The sequence below is a fragment of the Trichosurus vulpecula genome, chromosome 3, assembly GCF_011100635.1.
Source record: "Trichosurus vulpecula isolate mTriVul1 chromosome 3, mTriVul1.pri, whole genome shotgun sequence".
NCBI classification, from domain to species: domain Eukaryota; kingdom Metazoa; phylum Chordata; class Mammalia; order Diprotodontia; family Phalangeridae; genus Trichosurus; species Trichosurus vulpecula.
Window position 1 is genome coordinate 44,817,943 of NC_050575.1, and position 26,515 is coordinate 44,844,457.

The following is a 26,515-nucleotide window of genomic DNA, read 5'->3' on the forward strand; positions in this document are numbered from 1 at the left end:
TTAAATGTCTTTATGATTTTTTTCTAATCTGAATTAGTTCATTTAATAATTTTAAAATAACATGAACCTTGGAATGAATTCCTTAATTAGTTATCAGAAAACTGGTAGAGATATTTATTTACTGCCTGTGTTCACACTTTGAGCAAATGCTGGAGCAAGGGCATTTTCAGACTCCAGATCTAGTTCTCTTTCTATTACTCCATGATGCTATATAAAATCTACCTTATTGATTTTTGCTGCTGGCTCACTGGATGTTTACATTCTACTTGATAAACTTTATGGCAAATAATCAGTCTAGAGAATATATTAAGATAAATTTGTCACTAAGTGTTAACACTATATTTTGTATCCTCTTTTATAGGATTCTAAACTTGATCTACAATGGAAAAATTGCTTTTTTCCCTGTTGTTCATTGGGATAGCAGTGAGAGCACAGATCTGTCCAAAACGCTGCGTGTGTCAGATTTTGTCTCCTAATCTTGCAACTCTGTGTGCCAAGAAAGGCCTCTTATTTGTTCCACCAAATATTGACAGAAGAACTGTGGAGCTCCGACTGGCAGACAATTTTGTTACAAATATTAAAAGGAAAGATTTTGCCAATATGACAAGCTTGGTGGACTTGACCTTATCCCGGAATACAATAAGTTTTATTACACCCCATGCTTTTGCTGATTTACGCAACTTGCGGGCTTTACATTTGAATAGTAACAGACTGACCAAGATCACAAATGATATGTTCAGTGGGCTTTCCAATCTCCATCACCTGATTCTAAACAACAATCAGCTGACTTTAATTTCTTCTACAGCATTTGATGATGTTTTAGCTCTTGAGGAGCTTGATTTGTCCTACAACAATCTTGAAAATATACCTTGGGAAGCTGTTGAAAAAATGGTTAGTTTGCATACACTTAGTTTGGATCACAATATGATTGACCACATACCTAAAGGGACTTTCTCTCACTTGCACAAGATGACTAGATTAGATGTAACATCAAATAAGTTGCAGAAGCTACCACCTGATCCTCTCTTTCAGCGAGCTCAGGTACTAGCAACCTCAGGAATCATCAGCCCATCCACTTTTGCATTAAGTTTTGGTGGAAACCCTTTGCATTGCAATTGTGAATTATTGTGGCTGAGACGCCTTTCAAGGGAAGATGACTTAGAGACTTGTGCTTCTCCTACACTTTTGTCTGGTCGATATTTTTGGTCAATTCCAGAGGAAGAATTTTTGTGCGAACCTCCACTCATTACTCGGCATACACATGAAATGAGGGTATTAGAAGGTCAAAGAGCCACATTGAGGTGCAAGGCTAGGGGAGATCCAGAGCCTGCAATTCACTGGATTTCTCCAGAAGGAAAGCTCATTTCAAATGCAACAAGATCTCTTGTCTATGATAATGGAACACTTGATATACTTATCACAACTGTAAAGGATACAGGTTCTTTTACCTGCATTGCATCTAATCCTGCAGGGGAAGCAACACAGACAGTGGATCTTCATATAATAAAACTCCCTCATTTGTTAAATAGTACAAATCATATTCATGAGCCTGATCCTGGGTCCTCCGATATTTCAACTTCTACTAAGTCAGGTTCTAATACAAGTAGTAGTAATGGGGATACTAAAATGAGTCAAGATAAAAAAGTTGTAGTAGCAGAAGCAACATCCTCTACTGCACTACTTAAATTCAATTTTCAAAGAAATATACCTGGAATACGTATGTTCCAAATTCAGTACAATGGTACTTATGATGATTCACTTGTTTACAGGTAAGAAAAGGTTAAATAAATTCTGCATTCTTGCTAGAAGAGTTCACTGTATGACTCGCTGTTGTATACTCTTTTGTTAACCAGTTATGACAATGAATAGTATGAACATTATGTTTATTTCTGCTAGTAATTATTATAAAGCTAAAAGATAGACACAGCAAAATATTATCAATTCAATAAATGGTTTAAATTGTCTTTAATATTACAAATTTACGTGTTAAGTTTTGCAATTGCATGAGACCTGAAGATAAGACAAGGAGATTGATTTTAGTGTACATATCAGAATTTACTCATTCAAATGCCTTCACAGAACATTTTTGGAATTCACTTTTTGGAATTGTCCATAGAACCTAAATTTCATTATTTTGAATGTACTTAATCATAAGCATTTATTAGACATGTACAATGTGCTAGATACTGAGCCAAGCATTAAGGATACAAATAAAAAGTAAAAATTGTCCCTCTACTCCCCTATTCTAGTGGTAAAGAAAATATATACACAAGGGATAAGGACTAGGCCTGTGATTTCTTTGGTATAGTGAAGTGCTAGGCGAGGAAATTCTACCTACTACTATTTCTAAAATTTATAATCTTAGGGAATTTCTTAGTAGTTGGGGTTGGACTTGGAGGGGGAGATTTACCATAAATGGCTTCCTCTTACAGGTAAGTCAAGTAGAAGAAGAACCAAGGGAGAGTAGTGTCATGAAAAACCAGAGAAGAGAGAATATTCAGGCTAATGTGTGTCAACAATGGCAGATCTCCACAGTAGTCAAGGAAAATGAGGATTAAGAAAAACTCATTATATCTGGTAGTTAAAAAAAGTTGATAACTTTGGAGAAAGCAATTTCAGTTAAATGATAAGGTGAAAAAAACAGATTGAAGAGGATTTTAGTTAAGATTGAAGAGAGAGGACGTGGAGGTACTGCATATAGAAGGATTTTTCAAGGAATTTAGCTGAAAAGGGAAAGAGATATGAGACAGTAATTCATGGAGATTGTATGATCTATGGTGGTGATTTTTAATGAGTTAAACTAGCATATTTCAAGGAATCAGTTGATAAGAAGGACTGAAGATTAGAAAGAGGGGTCAGAGTGGGGAAATCAGATGGAAAAAATGGATGGGATTAAATGTATGTCCATCAGACATTGTGTTAACCTGGCCTTGGTAAGGAAAGGGTTTTCCTCTTTATCAGAGACCAGGTTTGGGGAGAGGATGATAAAAAGCGATGTCAGGAGGACATGAGAAGAGATGGATAAAAGAGAGAGCTTTGGCAAATTGACAAAAAAAAATTCCAGTGAAGTATGAGGTGAGGTTCTCATATGAAAAGATGTGAGTAGGTGATGCCTAGAGAAGAGAACAAGTTTATAAAGTCATTATTGTAAGGTCATAGAGTATTAGTTAGGGAAGAGTAAAAGGACTGCCTCATTGCAATGAAGGCCCAGTTGAAATTAGGTGACACAGTAGTAGAAAATATTTATTCTTTGAGAATACATTTGATTTTTGAGAACAATCAAATAGTCATTCAGAATCAACTTTAGTGAATAAAGCACATGATTGTTCTGTTTATAATTTTGGCATTTCTGATTAAAGACTATTGAGACTATTTTTCCTTATTAGTCAGCTCTGAAAGCAATTACAAAAAGGAATTCCAAACTGGTTTTGAGTTATAGGAGCATCACTGAAGTAAATATATTATTAAAAATAACTATAAAGTATATTATAAATATAATATATAAATTATATAATAATTTAAAATATTTACAGACAATGCATTTGAAGACATATTACTCGGTATGTTTTTATCAGGTTAATTTATGGTCTCACTTCATGCAGCATAGTTTCCAAATTTAAGAGGAATATTTATTTTCTCACATAAATTCCCTTATGGTTAACTATTTTTTTTCTTTTTGTTGCCAGCAACAGACAAATTAGAAATCTGAAATAACGTGTATTTCTTTGAAGCTTTTTTTTTTTTAACACGGAGTCACACAGCAGCTCATTTTAGTGTTCCTGTGCAGACATTTGAACACCCTTTTGAATAAAAATCAAAATCATTTTCAAAATTTAGTGTGATGAAAGAGAACTTAGCTGGGATTCAGTAGAACTGACTTTGCATCCTGGCTCTGCCGCTAATTGTACTACTTTGAACAAATTACTTTGCTTCTCTCTTAGTATTGGTATCTGCTAAATGGAGGATTTAGGCAGGCTAATCTATGACCTATGTATTAGTACAAGGAAAACTGTCCTTGTCATTCTAAGCCCATTGCAATCCATAAAACACAAAAATGAATTTACCACCTTTTTGGAAATTAAATGCTGATTACTTGACCAGCAGTTTATTTTTGTAGAAAAGTTCCTCTTCCTCCATAATTTTGGTATTATTAACTCTGAAAAGCAGTATGTCTAATTTTATTTTAAAAATTCAAAATTTATTTTATAAAGGCTATTTTGCCCCAGAATGCTGAAGGTTTTGAAATCCATGAAGAAACAACATCAGTTTTATAAATTTATTTCTAAGTCTCAGAAGTGTCTACAAATTGACATACTTCTAACATGAAAATTATTTAGCTATTAAAAATGCTATTTTCTGGATCAATTAAATTTTCTCACTCTTTTAGTTTCCTGTTGGAATAATATTTAATATTTAAATGATTTTCTTTACATTTTTAAATAAAATTCTGGCTTGTGGAGTAGCTTGGTGATAATGGGAATACTATATCATTGGGAACTAGTACATGGGTACAACAGTCAATGAAAAAGTACTTCAGGAAGAAATGTATTCATTCAGTTTTTCAGTTGCACTTGTCAACCTTCAGAGGTTCCTTCTGAAGGATATTACAGCAACCCAGCACAAGGGAAATTATGTTCTGGGCTTGCCAGCATTCATCTTGTCTAAATATTATTATCTCACTAATACGTACTCTGTGATTTTATCAGAAATATTTTGGTTGGAGGGTGGAAATGAAATAATTAAAAATATTTGAATTACCATCAGAAGAGTTTTTGAGGTTCATTTAAATGACTAACACCCCCCAGAAATCTGTGAAATCATTAGAAAATATATGCTTGCAAATTTATTTCTACTCAGGCTCTGTAATCTTCACTAGTATTTTCTCATTATTTCCAATTGGCTTTTCCTTCTTAGTTGGGAGTTCTAAATGAACTTGGTAGTCAGATAATGTCATAGTCACAACATTCAAAACCAACTTGTCATAAATTATTTTTAGCATTTTTTACCAAGAATTCTGATTTACCATGTCATGCAATAGAATTATTAATAGCCAAGTAAATGACAGATACAGACATCATTAATATATTAGCACAGCATCCAGAAAATGACAGCCAATTTTGAAGTGGTTGAAGATAAGACCAAGTCATTTGTCCATCATTCATTCTGTTAAAAACATGTGTTTTGTCATAAAAACCACTGAAATAAAATAAAACTAAAGTCACAATGACTGTGGGTTTATACTTTTTAAAAACCTATATTAACACAAATTCCATTGTCCCTCAGAATGATACCTCCTACGAGCAAAACATTTCTTGTCAATAACCTGGCTGCTGGAACTGTATATGACTTGTGTGTCTTGGCAATTTATGATGATGGCATCACTTCCCTCACTGCCACAAGAGTCGTGGGTTGCATCCAATTTACCACAGAACAGGATTATGTACGTTGCCATTTCATGCAGTCTCAGTTTTTAGGAGGCACCATGATTATTATAATTGGTGGCATCATTGTAGCTTCTGTGCTGGTTTTTATCATCATTTTAATGATCCGCTATAAGGTTTGCAATAACAATGGTCAGCACAAAGTCACCAAGGTCAGTAATGTTTATTCTCAAACCAATGGGGCCCAAATACAAGGCTGCAGTGGAACAATGCCTCAGTCAATTTCCAAACAAGCTGTAGGACATGATGAGAACATTCAGTGCTACAAAGGTCCCAGTGAAAATGTGACTCAATCTTCAGACACCTGTTCAAGTCAGGACTCTTCTACCACTACCTCTGCTTTGCCACATACCTGGACTTCAAGCACTTCTGCATCCCAAAAGCAGAAACGAAAGATGGGGCCAAAGCCAAGTAATGATTCACAGAATGAAGCTGTTTCAAGTGTTGAGCCCCAAAATGCTAACAGGAATAACTCAACTGCATTGCAGTTAGTTAGTCGCCATCCTGATTCTGTTAAAGACGTTCCCACATCTAAAAGAGCACAATCAAAGTCAAGTAAGTTTCTCACTGTGCCTGCTGAAAGATCCAGAGCAAGGCGCAGGTACTCTCTGAATGGAAAATTAATGGAATATCATTGTTATGTTAAATCAGAGAACACAGGTGTATTATGGTTTAAAAGAAGCAAGTCTATGAATGGGATGGTAATTCAGTCAGGCATTTCTGACTTGGATAGTGGAAAAGCAACTTTTTCAAGATCTGAGTGGATTTTAGAAAGCACTGTGTGACCTGCTTTTTAAAATTTTAAAATATCATTCTTTGGGAATATTTTCATGGAAATTGGGATTGGAATTCCAGTCTTGTCTTGCTGATTCATGGCTTTTACATTCAAGTTTGTGTAAAAGCCACCTAGAATTTGGTGTGTATATGTACATGGATAACTAGGTACATGTATACACAATGTAGGTAGAAACTAAAGAGAGTATTTAAAATAAAATTATTATTGGAAGGGGAAGAAGTAGCATCAGTGCTTTCCCCTACTGTAGGACTGGTTTCCTGGTTCTATGTTAACAGACAACAAAAAAAGAAAGTTTTTGCAAGGAAAAAAACCTTTCATAAAGGAAATTATATTTCTTCCAAGCTAAGAAAGACCACTTATGGGAAAAATTGATATTTTGAAATGACAAGACTGTATATTTATTTCTGGTGACAGTGATGTTGCCTTCCTTTGAGGCAAATGCTGTACAGAACAACTCTGTGCTGGTATATTGTGTAAAATAAAATATTTAATAAGTATACACAGTTGGTGTTAAAGTAAGTACCCTCTTAAACAACATTCTTGCTACAGGTACCTCAGTGAATCTGTGACATATATTATTAGTAACTTAGATTGTTCAATCGTTAAGAAAGAATTCAATTCATTTTGTACCTATTGCCAATAAAAGTCTAGTTCTAGGATGTGGGAATGAATAAAAAGACCAATTTCTACATGCATGCATTTGGGCATATATGGGTTCTGCGTATATGTAATAGAGGTTAAAGGGGAAGCCAAGAAGCCTTCCTTTTTCAAAATAACATTTTAATCACCATTTAAGAATGGTAGAAAAAAACAATTGGTTACATACTTAGATTTAAAGCCATTCCTTATTAACAGAATCACTTGTTTTCCCCTCTAGAATCAATAATTCAATAATATTGCCACTATTTTAAGAATTTTATCAATATTTTAACCAATAATTGTGATGACATTTAATTAGGAATCATTCTATTTAGCAACACTCTGTCAACAGACTCTGGATTAAATTTGATCAGTCCCTGCCATTATTATTCAAGTAATTCGACAATACGTTAAAGAAGGATACTTCTATAGAGTGCATATTGAAAAATCTGCTACATCAAACATAAATGTATTGGTCACAAAATAGAGTCAGCTTAAAGACATGTAGGAGGCTATTTGTTCTCATGTGTGAGCTTTCACAACTAACTGACTGGTAAAGGAAAATCATCATCAAAGTAAGTGAAACTGATTTTTATAATATGTAAACTACTCTGTAGCAGTAAATTAGACACTTGGTAAAGCTTCTTATTCAAATCACTAAAGTATTTTTTTTAAGACAGACCTATGTCACTTCTATCTCCTGTTAAATTTCTTTCTGCATAAAGGAAATAAAGCAAATTCTAGGGCATGTGGTTATGTGAACAGACCACCCTATTGCACATAGTTTGCCATGTTTAAGTAATTTAAGATATATTAAGATTGGTGATTATTTACAGAAACAACTATAGGTAAGATATTTCAATGGGTGAAGTTTTCTCTGGATTCCTCCCACTTTCCTGTTTTTCACCCCTACCAAATTCTGATTCCTTCCTATTCTTCTATTCACATGAATTCAGGCGCCTATTTCATGTTCCATTATTCAAGGCCCTTAGCCAGTTATCAACTAATAATTCTGAAGGCACTGAATCTTAGTAGGCACTATTGACTAGAAAGCCATTAAGACCCAGAAGAATAAATCAGTGACCATGCAACAGCTGAGATTATGTGCAGTGAAGTTGCAGTGAAGTCTTTTTGAGAAAGAGTCACTGCTGCCCCTCAAATCATATCACATCTCTACCTTATTTGGTTTCTCACCTAAATTGCCTCATGGTTAGCTATTTTTGTCTTTTTGTTACCAGCAACTGACAAATTACAAATCTGAAATAACATGTATTTCTTTGAAAATCACCTTTATAAATCCAGTCTTGATTATTTCAAGACTTCAATTACTTTCATTTCTAATAAAAATTCATTGACATCTATAATTTCTCATTGACCTGCAGTTTTCTGCTCCAATTATGTGCAATTTTGAGAGAAATACATAGCTTATTTTACTTATCTGTTAGGTACTTTAATTTTCCTTTTCATGCAAATTGTACTAAATTTCTAAAAAAAATTAATTGAGCAGTCAACTATTTCACTTTCTCAAACCAGAAGAGTTAGACTTAATGAGCCATTCATTCAACCACCCAACAAGCACTTATTAGGTGCCCACTGTGTGCCAATAACTGTGTAAGGTATTAGGGATAAAAATACAATGAGTTAAATAACTCCTGCTCTTAAGGAGCTATACTTTCCCTCTGGGGTAAGAAAGAATAGTACCTGTTCTTGGATAATTTCATTGTAAGAAGAGTGAAGCACTTGAGTGAATTGGAATAATGATAGACCATGACTGGAAATAAGTGGAGAGGCTCAGTAAAAGTAATGAGAAAATTAGACCTTTTCATCCTCTACTTTCTAATTTCTTTATAACTATCTCTCTTAATACCTGTCCCTTTATCTTTGTTACTTTTTGCCTTAGCTTATTTTAACTGGTAGTTGGCTATAAATATGGAACTGAAGTATATTTTTGTTTGCTAAATACGTTTTCGTGTTCCCTGCTCTTGATATTTTAAAAATGATTATTCAGCTATCATATGCCATGGTTTCAGTTTCCTGGAAGTTTAAAAGAAATGTTTCCTGATCAATCTTTTTTGGTTTTGGGCCTCTATTAATTATTTTTCTTCTATGGATCATTATTGATCCATGATGGTGTAGCAGGGGGGGATGATTATCTAACTCTGATTTAAATATATACTGTAATTTCATAGTGTATTAGTACTTTTATATGCTAAATAGTATCCCCATGGCCATAAAGAGTTAATGTAGTACCTAGCGTGTTGGTTTGTTTTTTTTACCTGTATTTCTTTGTTAAAAGAGAAAGTTCTAGGAAGATAGGGATGGTTTACTGAAAAATGATAGCCATGTAAATGAAAGCATGAATAAAACTTTTTTTTAAGAAGAGAAAAAAAGTTTAATGTAGCTTTCAAGGGAATGCCTTATACACTGGATTGCATTGCTTCGGTATTATTTGTTGAGTTGCATTTTTGATGTTATATATTTGATTAAAATTGCATGCGCATTCACATCTATATACATACACACACACATACATACATATTGAAATGAGTGGGAGAGGGGAGAGGAAGTTGACAACTGAAGTGTCTGTTCTTGCACCATGTCAGAATGGTCAAAAAAATGTCCAAATGTTTTGATCTGGCAATAAGGTCAGAGTAATATGTGGTGTGTGTGTGTGTGAGTGTGTGTGTGTGTGTGTGTGTGTGTGTGCATGCACGTAAACAAACTCCAATAACTGATTTGGCTGAAAACTGTAGTCACAATGAATTGTGAAACCACGTATATTTTACAGCCTACTTAGGAGTGCCACAGGGCTGGTAGACACTTTAGAGATCATCTTTTCAACCCCCAACATTTTATGGATGAAGCAACTGGGGTACAAAGAGGAAGTGATTTCTGCAAGGCCACACAGTGAAGAATAAATATTTACACATAGACAAATGAATTTTTTAAACATAATTTTTCCACTACAGAAAGACATGTGTTTGGGCTTTTAATTTTTTTGAAGACTTTTCTGCTTCTACATCATATAATAGTTTCCCTGGCTACCAGACTAAAATAAAAATACTAACTTGTAGGAACTATGATTTCATCAATGCAGACCTTAAATTGTCAGAGAACACAGTTCCCTTTCCCCTTAGCAGACAGTTGCTGTGGCTAAAGATATTAATTACACAGTAGTCAACCTTCTGTTGATGAGCCACTATAAACTTAGCTATGTTGTTCTTCAGATGAAAGATATAAACCAATGCTGGACATATTCTCAAAGATGGCCAGCTTGTGCTCCACTGGCCTATCCTCAAGAACACAGGTGAAATCTTGCCATTATGAGGATTTAAAATATGATTTGATTAAAGGAGAATAAAAGTATTTTTTACTTATTCATTTTCTTAGCTATTAATATCTTCACTAATAAAATGATATCCCAATCCCCATTTCTCATAATGTAGATATCAATTGTTTTAATTGCTTTCATATTTTAACTCATTTTCCTAAGTTTTATTTATAATCATATAACAAAAAACATACCTTTCTCCTGTACAAAATTAAAAAAAAAATATGTTGTTTATGCAGTTGTCTAAATATTTAAACATGCTTTAGTTTTCAAGTAGCACAATGAAAGCTAACCAACTTCTTCCTGAAGGAGCACCTGCCATTTCTGAATTGCTCTAATTATTTAGAAATTTTTTCCTTACATTAATCCTAAATCTTTAGAAGTTCTACCTATTTCTCACATGTGGTGCCAAGCAAAATTAGTTTACTAAATAGTAGACATATTGCCATTCCAATACTTAAAACTGCTAGGTTCCCCCTAAATCTTCTTTTCTACAGGCTAAACAGCCTCAGTTCCTCCAAACAATCTTCAAATGGTATTATTTTGAATCTCTCCACAATACCAGTTGCCCTATCAAGCCCCTCTACACTCTCTAATATATCAATATTTACCTACGTGTCTACCAGATTTGTTTACACTAAAAGAATGAAACTTTTATCTAAAGATTTAATTATAGACCAGGTATAGAAAAAAATTCCATATAATATTTATATATTTTGTTATGAAGTCTGAATTTAATGGTGAGTCTGAGTGAAGACATGATTGGAATGGCTCTGAGAAAAGTATGTCTCACCAAATTCTTCTATATATTTCACTTGGTGTGCATTTAATTACCACAGAATACAAGTTCTTAGTAAAAATTAATGTCTCTAAATTTCTGAATATGATATTTTCTAAGAGTTCTTGATTCCCTCAATTCTTTCCTTCTCTGTGACAACTGGGAGAGCAGAATTTTTTTACTCAAACAGAAGACACATTTTGTTTGAAATACACATTTTTAAAAGACAGAAGCCTGGAAAGAATATATATAATTTTACATGAAACTTGGACTAGGCATAAACTGATACTGCTCAAAAATTCATCCATAAACTAATGGTGACAATAAAGTATGTGACTCAATGACAATATACAATGTTCCTTTTGACATGATGCATTTATCTAATGAAGTGCTTTATGTGTAATATTTATGAGTTTTTTTTCCAAAATAATTTTTCTAGTGTATAAAGAAAAATGTGTTGCAGACATTTTATTAAGGAAATTTCTGCTTCACTTTCAATAGTTCATATAATAGTTTGGCTAACTAGGAAAATAAATAGACATAATAATTACATTAAAGGAATCATGAGCGTTTATATATCTGAAACTTTGGAAATAACTGTTAGATTCCCTTCTATCATGGTGTAACAAAACATAGATATGATTGGCTACCAAAAAATTCCTTTTCCCCAAATTCTTTCCACTACATAGGTATGTGCCAAACTTCACAAGAATTCAAGTTGTATAATACAATTCTCATTTCATTTATTCTCAGATATTCCACAAACCTTCTCAGTATGTCTGTGTCTTTCCAATTTGCTTCACCCCTTGACGTGAAACAAATGAATGCTGGATGTGGGGGGGCAATCCTTGAACTTTACAGAGAAATCTTATGGTTATTTAAAGGGAGAATGTGTGACTTCATATCAGAGGTGGGAAGAAGAAAGGAAAATGACTTTTAATATGAATAGATGTGGAAATGAATGCCAAAATTGGGAGATGTATACTTTTCTTTGTCCCACATGATGATTAATGCTGTAAAATGAATTTTTGGGTAAATTTTAAAATGTTTTAAAAATATCAATCCCTGCAAGCCTGTACTTTGAATTATGATTAATAAGTAAAAAAAAAACTAGCAACTTGATTCACAGCTTGGAAAAGCGTGTAATTCAGTGAATTAAATGTTATAGATGTTAAGAGTAACCTTTTACTTAGAATTTAAGTTTACAAATTGAGAGAGAGAGAAAAAAGCCATCAGACATCAAAGGGGATAATGGTAAATTAACCAAAGCAGAATCTGTGTATTGTGAATAGTGGATGACTTCAGCTATAGACTTTTAAAGATGAAGCCCTTCCAGAGTCTTAGGGGAACATTTATTAAGGTGTGCGTTTTGATGAATAAATTAATTTTCATGAAATTAAAATTTTATTCCCAGATGCATTGCTGCCTAATGTTGACAAGATTGCCCACAACACACAGGTGAGCTTGCTATTGAATATTGAAGGCACTCTGTGATACTTATATGACAGATATTTAGTTTTAAGTGAATTTTTGGTTTGTTTGTGATACTTGTTTAATACAGTGCACTCGAATTTCATGTCAAAGGTTATTAACCTAATGTAATTAAGGTGACCTGGATTTATGACCAGTCATTTCTGTGTTAACCATTAATTTATTTATTGTAGTACAATGTGTTTGGTAATAAGAGTGATGTTGTGCGTGAGTTGAAGAAACAATCTTATTAATTCTATAGTCATAGCTTGTCTAATTTACATTTTTATAAATGTTTCATGACCAATTAAAATTTTTGCAAAGAGAATCTTCATTTTTTAACCCCATATTTCCAGGAAGACCTGAGAGCCTATACTATGGCTCATTGAAAGATTAGCTGAAGTGTTAGACTTTTGTCTAATGTGGAGAAACTATGCAATGCGATGAATACAATTCAAATATTTATAGTATTCTTTTCATCAATATGTAGTTATTATTTCTAAAGTTTTTTTTTTTTAATGAAGCTTTAAGTCAGAATTCTAACCTTGAATTTTAATTGTTATTGTGAATATCTTCTCAGAACAAATCAGAACTTTGACAGTCTGTTCAAATGGCTGAAAGGAATAGCTCTTTGCTATTCTAGAATCTGAACACAGGAGGACATGCAACTTTGTCAAATTCTAGAAGACCCTGTAGCTTCCCTTGTAATAAAACCAGGCTCTTATTGTTTTGCAATATATATTTGAAAGACAATACATCAATTCAGAGATTTAAATTTCATCTGCTCCACTTATCTTTTTAGGTTATTTCATGTTACTTATAGGAACTCCATTACTCTATACACCCTCTACCAGCCAAACTGGCTGATATTCTCAAAATCTGAAAGTTCATTTTTTTATTCTGTACTTTTGCAAAGGCTGTTCCTTATGTGATGAAAGCACTCCTTCCACTCTCTGTCTCTTAGAATCCTTGACATTCTTCAAGCTTCCATTCAGATATCCCCTCCTTTGGGAAACTTTTCCCAATGCACACAGGTATTTGTACTCTCTCCATGTTCAAGTTATCTTCTATGTATTTATATGTATATATGTATATCCTCCTAGTAGAATTCAATCCTCTTAAAGCACTGTTTTGCTTTAGTGTCTTACACAAAACAGGTGACTAATAAAAAACAGCATACCACTTTAAAGTTTGCAAAACACTTTAAATTCACTATTCCATTTATGCCTCACAGCAAGCCTATGAGGAGGCACTATATTGATTATTATTCCCATTTTATAGATGAGGAAACTAAAGTCCAGAGAGATTAAACTATTAAATGTCAGAGTCAAGATTTGAATCAGTCCTTCTTTACTCCAAGTCCAGCATCCAGTAGACTATACTGTTATCAGTTTAATAGAAATCTATAAAGTGTCAAAGCTTGAGGAAAAATTAGAGATCATATAGCCCAACCTTCTCTGTATACCATAATATGCTGCTTTGATTTTCCTTCACTTTTTTCCATAACAAATATGCAACTATTTTTTGTTGTCTTTACTTTTTTTTAAAAAAAAGGAAACTGATAATTTTATCACAGATGCTCTCTCTCTCTCTTTCTCTCTCTCTGTGTAGGGGAAGTGTGTATATGTTTGTGTGGTTTATTATATGGAATGTATTCATCTATATCTAGAGTACTTCAAAGTGCTAAACATTTCAGTTTTGGATGCAATAGACATAATGAATACTTTTGTTGTTATTCTTATGTGTTTCAATAACACCATAAAGTTTCCAAAAATTAAAATTTCATAGAAAATTATTCGCTTAGCATTTTAGGGTTTTTGGTTTGTTTTTACTTTAGCTACAGATTAAAGATTAATAGTTGCATTATAAGTGAGAACTGTTACTACAATAGTTACTTCAGTAGCTCCGTGTTTTTATCAGCATGGGTAATCCTTTCACTGATGAAAATCACAATATTTCATGTCTGTTGATTTCATTTGAATCTTAGCTATGTATTTCTTTCTTTACTACTTTCTTTTTTATTTTATGTATTTTATTTTTCCACAATTACATGTTAAAATAATTTTAAACATTTTTTTAAAATTGAGCTCCATGTTCTATATCTTCCTTTCTCCCTTCCCTCACTCTCCCTGAGTTGGTAAGCAATCCAATATAGGTTATACATGTACAGTGATGTAAACCATTTCCATGTTAATAATTTTGTGCAAGAAGACTCAAATAAAAAAATGAGAGAAAAATAGAATGAAAGAAAGAGCAATTTGTAACTATGCCCTAAGGGCTATAAAACTGTTCATGCCCTTAGATCCTGCAATACCACTGTTAGGTCTATATCCCAAAGACATCAAAAAAGAGGAAAGGACCTATTTACTGATATCTTTCCAACCTAAGGTGCTGGAACCCTTCCTTTTATTCTTTTAATATTTTTAAATATTTCATATATATGAAATCATGGGTTGCGTTTTCATCATCCCTCCCTTTATGTCCAACTTCTGAGCTGTCCAACTTCTTTTTTGTTCATGTTAATTCAAAAGACTAATGGAAGTATTTTTTTACCACATAAAATATTAAATGACTCCAAAGCAATCTTCAGTTTCGTAATGATAAAAGATATTCTGCCACATAAATGCATATACCAAAGTTTTGGGTGGAACAAGAAAAAAATTTGTGATAAATACTATTAAATGACTTTATGGAGATGACTCTACAATCTTGAAGCCTATGAGTAAATATGTATATTCCACTCCATAGAAAATGGAAAAGCATACAGAAGGAAAATTCTAGAAAACATAAAAGACCTACTATAGCCTACTAACAATCACAGGATTTTTCTCCATCTCCAATGAGTCCCACTTTCCACAGAGTCCCAAAGTATTACAAATTCATAGTCTCTTCAGAAAGAAAATGAACTTGAGGTTTTTAAATATTAATGCCCTAACTTTCTGGTGAGTACTACTTTCAGCCCCCTATATCCATACAAGTTTCCATTCTTATGTCACTACTCTAAAGCTTGGACTCCTCTTAAAATAAAACACATTTGGGGCTGCTTCTTTTCCCATTGTACCTATACTTTACGAATAACTCAAAAGTTAAAAGTGGAGTGCAAAGTCCAGTTCATTTACTATTTCATACTATGGCTTTTAAACCTTGCTTATCCTGATGTTTGGAATGAATGATGTTCAATCATTTTCTGTCTCTAAGAGATTAGAACTCATTTCTGGCTTCCATGTTAAAATATTGTTGAAAAAGAAATTAGAGATGAAAAGGACTCAATTTGAATAAAAATGAAATGTTTGGGTGATTTAGAGGAATTTGAACTTGTGAATAACGAATGGAATTGAATTTAGAGCAGAGAAATTGGGAGAAATTGAGGAATATTTGAAGGGCAACACTTTCCACACCTAGATTTTACATCCAACTTTTGTGAGAGAAGTTTGAAGGGTAAGAGCAGGATAAAGGGAGATTCAAGGAGGATTTAAAAAGGGGGATAACTGAAGAAAAAGAACCAAGAAGTATTTAAGGAAAAGAAGAAGGTTGTTGGCCAGTCAAGGTAAGTAAAAAAGGTAAGTAGAACAAACTGATGGATAAAACAAATTGGTAGAGTATATTAATTGAGGGTGGAGGGAGATTGGTAGAACAACTAAGAGGTTGAAACAAAAAAGGAAGGAATACGGACTGTTTCTGCTCTGGAGCTATCAACATTAAGGAAAGAAAGGCTGATGTGTTGGTCACTTCCAAAAGGTTACAAAGTTCTTCAGTTAGTGCTTAACACAGAAAAACAACAACAGCAACAACTCTTAATCATTATGGAAAACTGGACAAATTTTACAGTGATTTGCATTGTGTTTCTTGGTTGCTTTGTTTTTTTTTGTTTTGTTTTTGTTTTGTTTTGCTTCAGCCAGATGTCTGAAATGTCAAAGCTAATCTTTTTTCCTAGAAGAAAAGAAAAAGGGACTCAGAGAAGGCCTATCCACTGTATGTTATCAGGGACAAACAAATGTTCCTAAAACAGCAACAACAAAGCAGAGCTTTAATGGCAGAAAAATATAAAGTGTCAGGAAACAACTTTGTATGAAATTTAGAATGGAAGAATGTTATACAGAGAAGGGAGGAAAGGGGAAAAAGGACAACTGTACATTTGGAGCTAAAGGGGGAAAATCAATCTCTTCCTAAAGGGAAGGGTGCTGGATGCTTTGAGACAAAAAAACCCAGCTACTTTTACTCCAATAAGTGATAAAATAGAGCTGCAGAAGCTATCTGATGATGAGAAAAGTTTCAAAGAAGAAATGAAAAATAGTAGTGGTTGTTGGCTCTTTCCTTGAGCATATAAAAAATAGAAAAGGTTGTTGTCTTCCTAGGACATGTACATAAGACATTAAAGCACCTTTACATTTAGTAAGACTATTACCCACTTCTGGTGAGTCTTAATCGACACTGCCAAGAAAGCCTTCCAAATATTACAAAATCTTTTGCAAAAAGAATTTTTGCAAAAAGACCTTAGGTACACAGCTTTTGTTTTTATCACTGCTGGTCATTCAAGGCAAGAAATGCTACATACACACACACGCACACACACACACACACACACGTATGGTTGTATGTATACACACACGTGTATGTGTGTGTATGTGTGTGTTGGGGAAAAGTTCTTGTCTTTGAAAATAAGATTTGGATTCTGTGCTAAGGCTTAAAATATAGGGATGACTTCTATCCAGGAATAGGGTGTACCTAATGAAGAATGCCTGGTGTCATTTAAATCTGATCAAGGGATGTAAAAACCAAAAAGGAGGAATGAGGGAGAAAATAGGCTTATGTATATCCATGAAGTTAGACATCCTAGAGAATAGCAGTAGTAGCTGAGACAACCCAGAAGTTCACAGAAGATTTTGAAAAATTAAATAAATAATTCAGTAGTAAAAGCCATGACCTCAAATTTTTATACACAAATTTCCAAAATGCATGCAATAAGCAAGAGGAACTAGAAGTCCTAATACAAGAGGGGAAATTTGACCTCATAGTATTATTGAGACTGTGTAATTAAACTCAAACTGGAATATGGTTTTGGATGGTTATAACATAATCAAAAGAATGAGAATACATATAAAGTATGGTAGAATGAAATGTCCCTATATATTGGAAAAGTATATATGTATGCAGAAAGACAGGAAGCAGAGGGGGAAATATCCAAAGCATTTTGGTGTAGGTCAATAGAAAGAGAAAGGGAAGTCATTCTGTCATTGGTATATTCTGCAGACCACCTAGACTGAAGGATAAAATAGATAAATAAGGAGTTTAAGAAAACAGGTCACAATCTGGGCATTGAGGTATGTTATAGTAGTGATGAGAAAATTTAATTATCTGTACATCTGTTGGAGCTCTTTCTGCTGATAATATAAAAGCTTGTATTGTTCAACCAACAAGGGAAATTCTGGAGTGGGGAGAAGTGATTACTTTATGGGCATATTCTGATATGAATTCTATATTTGGGGAAAGTAGATATCAAAGGGTTCAGAGAAAATATAATGAGGAACCAATGGACTAGTATTCTACATGTCAAATTCACCCAGGAGGGTTAGAATTTTTTCCAAAATGAAATTCTGAATATGCAATAGGATCAAATTCCAAAGAGGACAAAAAAACAGGAGTTTCTGAAGAAACTGGGGTGGATACACAGGATAAGTAAGTTGTATTTTTAAAAAGATATGTATGGAAGATTAAAGACATGAAAATATGAAATGAAATATGTATTCATGGTCTTATAAAACTAGTTATCAGTAGTGTTCAAGCTCAGAATAAGTTAGGATAAAAATGATTTGAGCTTTCTAAAGTTATATTGAGGAGAAACAGTGAAGTTGACAGGATTGTTGCTTGTGACAAATGGCAAAATAAGAACTGACAACAGAGAAATACCAGTTCAATGTTTGTTTTGCCCTCTTTTCACTGTCCTTTTCCCACCTTTGCACTGAACATAACAGAACAAAAATGGCTAACAAGCTACAGATAAACATTTTTGTCAGTGACCTGGATAAAGATAAAAACGCCATGATGATTAAATTTTCAGAAGATTCAAAGCTGGAATGAAAAGCTAAGAATCAGGATCTAAAAAATTCTTAATGAACTGAAGCATTGGGTTAAATCTAATAAAAACACTTCATTAGGGAGTAAATATGGAATCTTATTTGGGTTCATTAATTCAAGATGAATAAGAGGATCAGGTTGCCTTTTTAATACCAAGATGAACTGTCTCCTTGGGTACTGAAAGAAATGTGGTTGCTGAGCCACTGTCAATGATATTTGAAATTTTGTTACAAATGGGAAACATCAAAGCAAGATAGAGGGTCTAGAAATTAGGCCAATGGACTCAATTTAGATAACTGAGAAATTCTAGAAGGGAATTTAAACTTGCGAATATCTAGAAAATGAAGCAATTATTACAAAAACCCTGTATTTGTTAATCCAGAATGTCCTATGCTGGGGAAACTAGGTGGTACAGTGAGTAGAGTACCAGCCATGGAGTCAAGAGGACCTGAGTTCAAATCTGACCTTAGATACTTGACACTTACTGGCTGTGTGACCTTGGGCAAGTCACTTAACCTGGATTGTCTCACCGCCCCCTCCAAAGATACAGTCTAATACCACACTAATCTTGATAGGGTTAGCCTTAAGCCAACTGTGAATTATTTGAAAATTTAATGACCAAATCTCTAAGTACCTTTGACAGAATTACAAAACTGGTAGACTATGAGAATATTATAGATGTATGTTACCTAGATTTTAGCAAAGCCTTTTGATAAAGTATCTCAAAATACTCTTTTTTAAAAGATAGAGACAAATGGACATAGGCAAAGAGTAGTGGTTAGGAGAGGTCTCCAGTGGAGTGCCCCACTACTTGGTACTTGGCCTTATCCTTGATAACATTTTTATCAGTTACTTGGATAAAGATATAGATGACATGGTGATTAAATTTTCAGATGACACAAAACTGTGATGGAAAGTTAATCAGGATATAAAAGATTCTTAATGAATTAAAGCACTGTGGTAAATCTAATAAGCACTTCAATAGGAGGTAAATATGAGTCAATATTGTGATTTGGCACACCATAAAGCTAATATGAACTTGGTCTCCAATGATAGTCATAGATTCCAGGAATTATTAAGTGATAATCACTCTGGTGATATCTGGCCAGATCATATATGAATTATTATGGCCAGTTTTGAAGCCACAGTTTAAGAAAAAAAGTTGATAATCTATATAAGATGTAGAGGAAGGCAACCAGAATGGCAAAGGGCATTAGGTCTATGTTGTTTGAGCTTAGATAGAAGGAGATGGAGGTGTCTACCATAAAGAAGAGAATACTTGGGGTTTGGTATGACAGGTGTTACATGAAAGCTGTGTTCAATCATTTTAACATCTATTATGTGGAAGTTATTAGACTTGTTTTATTTGACCCCAGAAGACAGACCCAGGAGTTTCAGCAGCTAATTTTAGCTTGATATTAGGAGAAACTGTTCTTGCTCAGTCACTTTTCAGTCATACACAACTCTTCATTAGAGGTTTTCTTGGCAAAGATACTGGAGTAGTTTGCCATTTCCTTCTCCAGCTCATTTTACAGATGAGGAAATTGTGATAAACAGGGTTAAGTGACTTGCCCAGGGTAAGCGTCTGAGACCAAATTTGAACTCCTGCCTCCAGACCCAGTTCTGTCCACTACACCACTTACCTGCCCAGATATTAGGAGAAACTTGGTAATTATTAGAACTATCCAGAATTAGAATGGGCTGCTTCAGGAGGTGGTGGATTTCTCCTCACCGAAGTCTTCAAGCAGAGAAACTTCTCACTTCTTGAGTACATTATTGTAGAGATTCCTTTGAGTGGTGTGGATCTCAATGGATAATAAATCACCTTCCAACTCAAAAGTGGCTTTGTCTAGGCTCTACTCTTTTTCATCTGAGCTCCCTGATGTAGGTTATCTTTTTGTCTTTTCTCTTGGGAACTAGAACAAATTCATCAAAATATTAGAAAATAGACACAATTGAGTTCCAGTATAGAGGCATCCCTGATATAATTCTTGTTATGAAGTGCTGGGACTGCTTGTTTCTTCCATATGCATTACATGCTGTTCTTTCATCTAAGGTCTTCTGTGTATTTGTCATACCAATGCTGTTTTATAGCTCTCCTGCTTCTCTTGATCACTGATCTATTAGAATATTTACTGAGAGAGCAATATAGTAAAGAAAAAAATGGCACTGAATTTAGAATCAGAAATCTGGCTTCACAAATCCTGGTTTGTGACCTTGGACAAGCCATTTCCATCTCTTAATACCAATTTCATCATTTGTTCAATAAGGGGTGAACAAAGTATACTACATTACATCTAATGTATTCCCTACCTTAAAATCTATTACCCAATGGTTGAGAACATTAGTTTTCTAGATGACTATTACCTAATTGATAATTAGTGACCTAATAAGATTATTAAATATTTTGCCTTAACCTTCCAAAAGATATTTGAAAATCTCTTGTTCTATCATAAAATTACTATGTATAAATGGAAACTTTGAGGATGAATCCTCTTGTATCTCAGAAAAAGGATAAGGGAATAGATGTTTCTTCATTTTGAGAGTTTACTAGATATATTAAAAATAGAAAACACATTAATAATGATGACCAAGGTTAATTATCAAATACCACCAGTCTGAAACCAAATAACTATGGAAAAATATAAGATTGAAATGAATTATGATTTAAAAAAAAAACTTTAAAGTGAACCCACATGTTAAATAGCCTATCTATATTTCAAACCGTAAGCCAACTGTGAATTATTGGAAAATTTAATGACCAAATCTCTAAGTACTTAAGAAAGCAAAAATAATCTCAATGAGAATTTTCATGTTAGAATTTTAAAATCAAGATAATAATATATCACAATATGAGCCTGCTTCAGGGGCCACCCTGAAGGGGTCATAGACATTCACATGTTTTCTGAGGATTCAATTGGCCACTGAGGTTAATTGGAATGGTTCAGAGGGTTCTGGGAGAAAGACTCAGAAGAACAACCAAATGGGGATAGTTTCAATCCTACCTTTAAACTATAGCAGTATCAGCCATACCCTGTTATTAATACTGCTCAATTGGGTTGAAAATGTCTGTGACCAGTGACTGCTGAACCTAGAAGATGAAGATGGCTGAGATGATCCTTCATGCCCAAAAAACAAATTCCTTCTTCTGTGGCTCAGAGATTAGAAGAATCATTTTCCCTTCTTTGGACATTTCTATGGAATTTGTGCTTAACTTCTTTCCTGTGAGAGGAAGGAGGTAAATAAGGAAAGACCTTGTTCTTCTGGCAGCTGGCTGTGTCCCAATAGGGCACACTCCTTTCTTTCCTCCCTTATGATTTCCACCCATTCCTTTCCCACAGTTTATGCTAGTGCAATATAAAACATAATAACACCTGCTAACATTTGTTTATGTTGTGTGGATAATAGAAATAAGGAACCATGAAGTCTGTAATAATTTGTGGAGGAAGGTACTGGATGAGGCAGCAGCTGAAAACCAGGCTCTTCTTGGAAACTTCCAAATATGGTGATGTTGTCTATGACTATTCTCTAAGCCAACCCAAGGTGATAAGCAGGAGAAATAAAAGAAAAGAGAAAAAATTATAAACTGAATCTTCATTTCCAGTAACTACATTATCCCTTTCTCTATCACCTCTCTACCATGTTTTTTTTTCCTAACATTTTAGTAAGCTGAAAAGTCATGGACCAAAGTGGGAGGGGAAAGAGAATACAGAAAAGAGAACGTGGTGTGAATAATTCTCCTAAATTTCTCTACTCATAACCCCAGACTGTGCTACATTAGGACAATCTAACATACTAGTAATGCTACACTGCAGCTGATAGCACACCGTAATCCAAAATGCTATAATAGGAAACATTTAAGTATATCGTAAAGCTATTGAAAAGCTTATCAAATTTTGTAGACCACAAAAGAAATTGATTCTTAAGTGTGAATGTGACCTGAGGAAGTAATTTCTCTTTAATTTTGCTTTACATAGCATAATTTCCAAACAGTCTTAAGCTGATGAGTTTATCTTGTTTTTAAAAAATCACTGGAGAAAGTTTCCAAAGCTTTTTCCAATAACACATTTTTTATCAGGAAATTCTCCCTTTTGAAAATTTGTCATGTTTCAGATAATACTCTTTTCCTATTTGTTTGATTGTAAATGTAGGCATTGCATTCTCCATATTCTGAATAATGAACTTTCATTTACTTGAAAATGATTAAGACACACTCAGCCTTTTCTAAGTTAAAAATTTTAATTATCCTAGTTATCTTTTATTATTTAATTATTTTAACTATTTAATTATCTTTTTTTGCAGATATGTTATTTCCTAACCTTTTTTCTTTTTTGTGAACTTCTTTTGGACGTAATTACTTCACGTCTTTGGTAGGATGTGCTGTCTAGACAATGATGTGGGGTTCCAAGAGTTTGAGGATTTCTAAATGCCTTAAGAATGTTACCTTGAAATCTCCAGGAGGAGCCTATGGTTTGGCTGCTGCCTCATCCAGTACCTTCTTCCACAAATTATTCCAGACTTCATGGTTCCTTATTTCTATTTCCACATAACATATAAATAAATATTAGCAAGTGTTATTATGTCTTATATAGCACTAGCATAAACTATGGGAAAGGAATGAATGCAAATCACAAGGGAGGAGAGTAAGGAGTGTACCCTGTTGGAGCACAGTCACTTGCCAGAGGAACAAGGGCTTTCCTTATTTAATTCCTTCCTCTCACAGAGAAGAAATGAAGCACAAAATCCAGAGAAATGTACCAAAAATGGGAAACTGCTTTCTTTTCATTTCTGAACCACTAAAAGGAATTTGTCTTTTTAACAAGAAATGGTACCTCACACAAAGAGGGATACAAGTCTACATTGACAACAATTTGTGTGCTAATTCATGTTGCACATTATCAGCCATGAATTAACAGATTGTAGAACCTGAATAACAACTTAAAACTTTAACAAATTTATTTTGGAGCTTAGGGAGGAGGAGGTATTCTGGGTTTGTGATTGCATCAGTATAGAAATTCCCATTGTGCAAATACCTTGCCAGTGCTGGTAATATGTAACTTTTTGTCTTAGCTGTCAGTTGCACTGATAAGATAAGTAACTTACTCATTGTCATATAGTTAACGTATCAAAGGCAGGATTTAAACTCAGGTTTTCCTGCTTCTAATGCCAACTTTCTATCCATATGCCACCCTACCTGCCAGGATATTGTCTATGATATACTATTTATGACTCTATTGTCATATTGTCTTCACTAACACATTATATCTTAATTGTAATATGTTTCCTTAGATTTTTAAATGTCATTTTTTTTTGCATTTCACAAGGGTACTAAATTTGTTTTCAGATCATTTGTTTACTTGAATTCTAGTCTAATTTTATTTTTGCTATTATAATGAGTGTCATTTATGTCACTAAGAAATATTACACTACATAGCATATGCTATTGACATTTGCTGTTTCCTTCAAGGTTGACTTTGATTAAAAGATAATTCTTTAAACTTGATTTTAAAACCTAACGGTTACTTTACCATTTGGTAAACTATGAAAGATTATAAGATACCATAGCTAAAATTCCCTATAACTTGATCAGCCCCAGCAACTTGTAATTGAAATAGAATTGTAAGGTTTATTTTTAGCAAAATGAAAGTAGTTGTGTTAGACAATCCATTTTTTTTCTTTTAGGTACACTGGGGCATTGACGCAACTCCTTATTTACCACATTTTTATTACAACCTTACTATGTGCAAGGCATTGAGCTGAGGGAGATACATGTACAGTCTTATAGGAGAGATAAGATATGTACACTCATAATACAAATTTAAATATGATCAATTTATAATAGAAAATTCCTTCAGTGTCCTGAGAAGGAAACTTTCCATTTGGGATCAGGAACATTTTCATTTGAGAAGCAGTATTTAAATTGGGCATCAAGGGGTGGGTAAGAATTTTATAGACAGAAATGGGCAAAGAGTATTCTAAATACAGGTCCTGGATGGTATACACAAAAGTGCAAAGGTAGTCAAGCATTTGGTATGTTTTGGAAACCATAAGAATTACAGTTTAGCTGGAAGGTAGATTATATGTATAAGGGAGTATGGACTATATAAGCAGAAAGGCAGGTTTGTGGAGACTTTGAATGTGTGCTATGAACAAAATTATTCCAAAGCAGTTCTACTTTACATCCCTTCAAAGAGGAATTTTAATTTGGAAATATAAAATGAAAAAAAATACTTTGTCATGTACAATTTTAACTATAACATTATCTTGTGGCATGGACCTTAAATAATATTTTAGTCAAGCTAGATTATATTTTTAACTGATTTTGGAATGGATTTTTCTTAGTATTTTTGAATCAAAATAATACTGCATACAAAAGTGCATTTTTCAAATGTTTTTTCCTTTTTAAATGTAAGTACTAAATTCATCCATTACTATTTTGAGGCACTTCACCAATCTTTCATAAAGTATAAAAAACACTATCTAGTTTTCACTAAATTATTCATGACTTTCAGAATTTTTAGCTGTTTTTTAAAATTTTTAAATAGTTGTGTGGCCTTTGTTAATGCATAATTGTTTTGTTTAGTCTTTGGCAACTACAAGCCCTTAAGAATTTCAATATTGCTAAATTTATAACTTCTAATTTTCCTTGTAATGTCTTTTAGAAAGTCCTAGGAGAATTTATAGGGACATAAATTTCATATAGGTTATCAGTATGTTGGTTCCATTCAAGTTAACTAATCAACATAATTTTAGCCCAATTATTTCACATTAAAGTACCAACATATTCAATGTTTCTAAATACTGTAACAACATATGTTTTCTTGGGATTAGAAATGTTTCTCTAAACGAATAGACTACAATTTATCTTTTAAAACATTAAAAATTGCTGGAAGAAATGTTATTCCTTTACTTGTGTGGGAATTATTGAAAATATTATGGAGACTGACATACTGAGAATAGATTTAACATTAGATAGATTCTTGTAAAAATAACTTTCTAATATCTTTACGTTTTTGGCCCATAACTTAGCAGGAATGACAATAACTTGTAAAGTGTACAAGAGCTATGATATTTATATTATACGGTTGTGGAATTATAAAACCAGCTTAGGTTCTTGCAATTTGGGGACTTGTAGATTCAGGAAACAGTAGTATAGCCATCTTATTAGCTATCTGTCTACCCACCCTTTCTCTCTCTCTCTCTCTCTCTCTCTCTCTCTCTCTCTCTCTCTCTCTCTCTCTCTCTCTCTCTCTCTCTCCCTGTCTCTCTGTATGTGTGTCTATGTGTGTGTGTATGTGTCCCTCTCCCTCCTTTTCTCCTCCCCACCCTGTGTGTGTGTGTGTGTGTGTGTCTTTCTTCCTCTCTCTTTTTCTCTCCCCTCCACTCTCTCCCTTTCTAGAGGCTGGATCTAATATGAAGAACACCGTCTCATCTCTGTCTCCTGAAAAAAGTCATTGATATTTTTACTGGATAAAATAGAAAATGATTTCAAGCCACAAAGATGAACAATTATTCAACTGATGTCCTTGAAGAAACTTTCCACTTGAACCAAAAGCAAGAAGTCTGACATCAACAGACATTGGCTCCAAAAGACTATATTCATCCCCATTGAGTTTAAACTCAAATGTTTTTCTGTTATAGTTTTTTTATATAATAAAGAAATACAACAAATCTACATTAGTAACAATTTCTGTACTAATTCATGTTATACATTGGCAACCATGAATTAACAGATTGTAGAACATGAATAACATCTTATATCACTTTAACAAATAAATGTTTTACTCTAACTTACATGTTGATTGATTTATCAAAGAGTTCTTGGTATATGTAAATATCAAAATAACTATGATGAGAATGAAAAATACTATTTTACATTTATATGCTGTAGTGCTGTAAATTACTACATAGAAATAAAACTACTTCATCTGTGACTAAAATAAAGTCTGTTCTGTGAGGAAACACTGCTACTATTAAAGCAGCCT

The 26,515-nt window shown here is 33.5% G+C and overlaps 1 protein-coding gene across 3 annotated transcripts; it reads left to right on the forward strand.

Moving 5' to 3' along the window:
* Nucleotides 1–365: 365 nt before the first annotated feature.
* On the forward strand, nucleotides 366–26,323 carry LRFN5 (leucine rich repeat and fibronectin type III domain containing 5). 3 transcript variants are annotated; one of them, XM_036750674.1, is made up of 4 exons: nucleotides 366–1,769; nucleotides 5,284–5,996; nucleotides 12,400–12,443; nucleotides 25,930–26,323. In XM_036750674.1, the coding sequence occupies exons 1-4, from the start codon at nucleotides 382–384 to the stop codon at nucleotides 25,945–25,947; spliced, it is 2,163 nt and encodes a 720-aa protein (XP_036606569.1). In that variant the 5' UTR covers nucleotides 366–381; the 3' UTR covers nucleotides 25,948–26,323. The 3 variants fall into 3 exon arrangements, with proteins under 3 accessions (XP_036606569.1, XP_036606570.1, XP_036606568.1); XM_036750675.1 differs by lacking the exons at nucleotides 5,284–5,996; nucleotides 25,930–26,323 and having other exon boundaries at nucleotides 12,400–12,431; XM_036750673.1 differs by lacking the exons at nucleotides 12,400–12,443; nucleotides 25,930–26,323 and having other exon boundaries at nucleotides 5,284–6,305.
* Nucleotides 26,324–26,515: the final 192 nt, after the last annotated feature.

Bases quoted from the DNA above. Each gene is read 5' to 3' on its own strand.
- LRFN5 (XM_036750673.1), top strand. From the start codon at position 382: ATGGAAAAATTGCTTTTTTCCCTGTTGTTCATTGGGATAGCAGTGAGA. The intron at 1,770-5,283 runs GTAAGAAAAGGT...ATTGTCCCTCAG, and splicing joins GATGATTCACTTGTTTACAG to AATGATACCTCCTACGAGCA.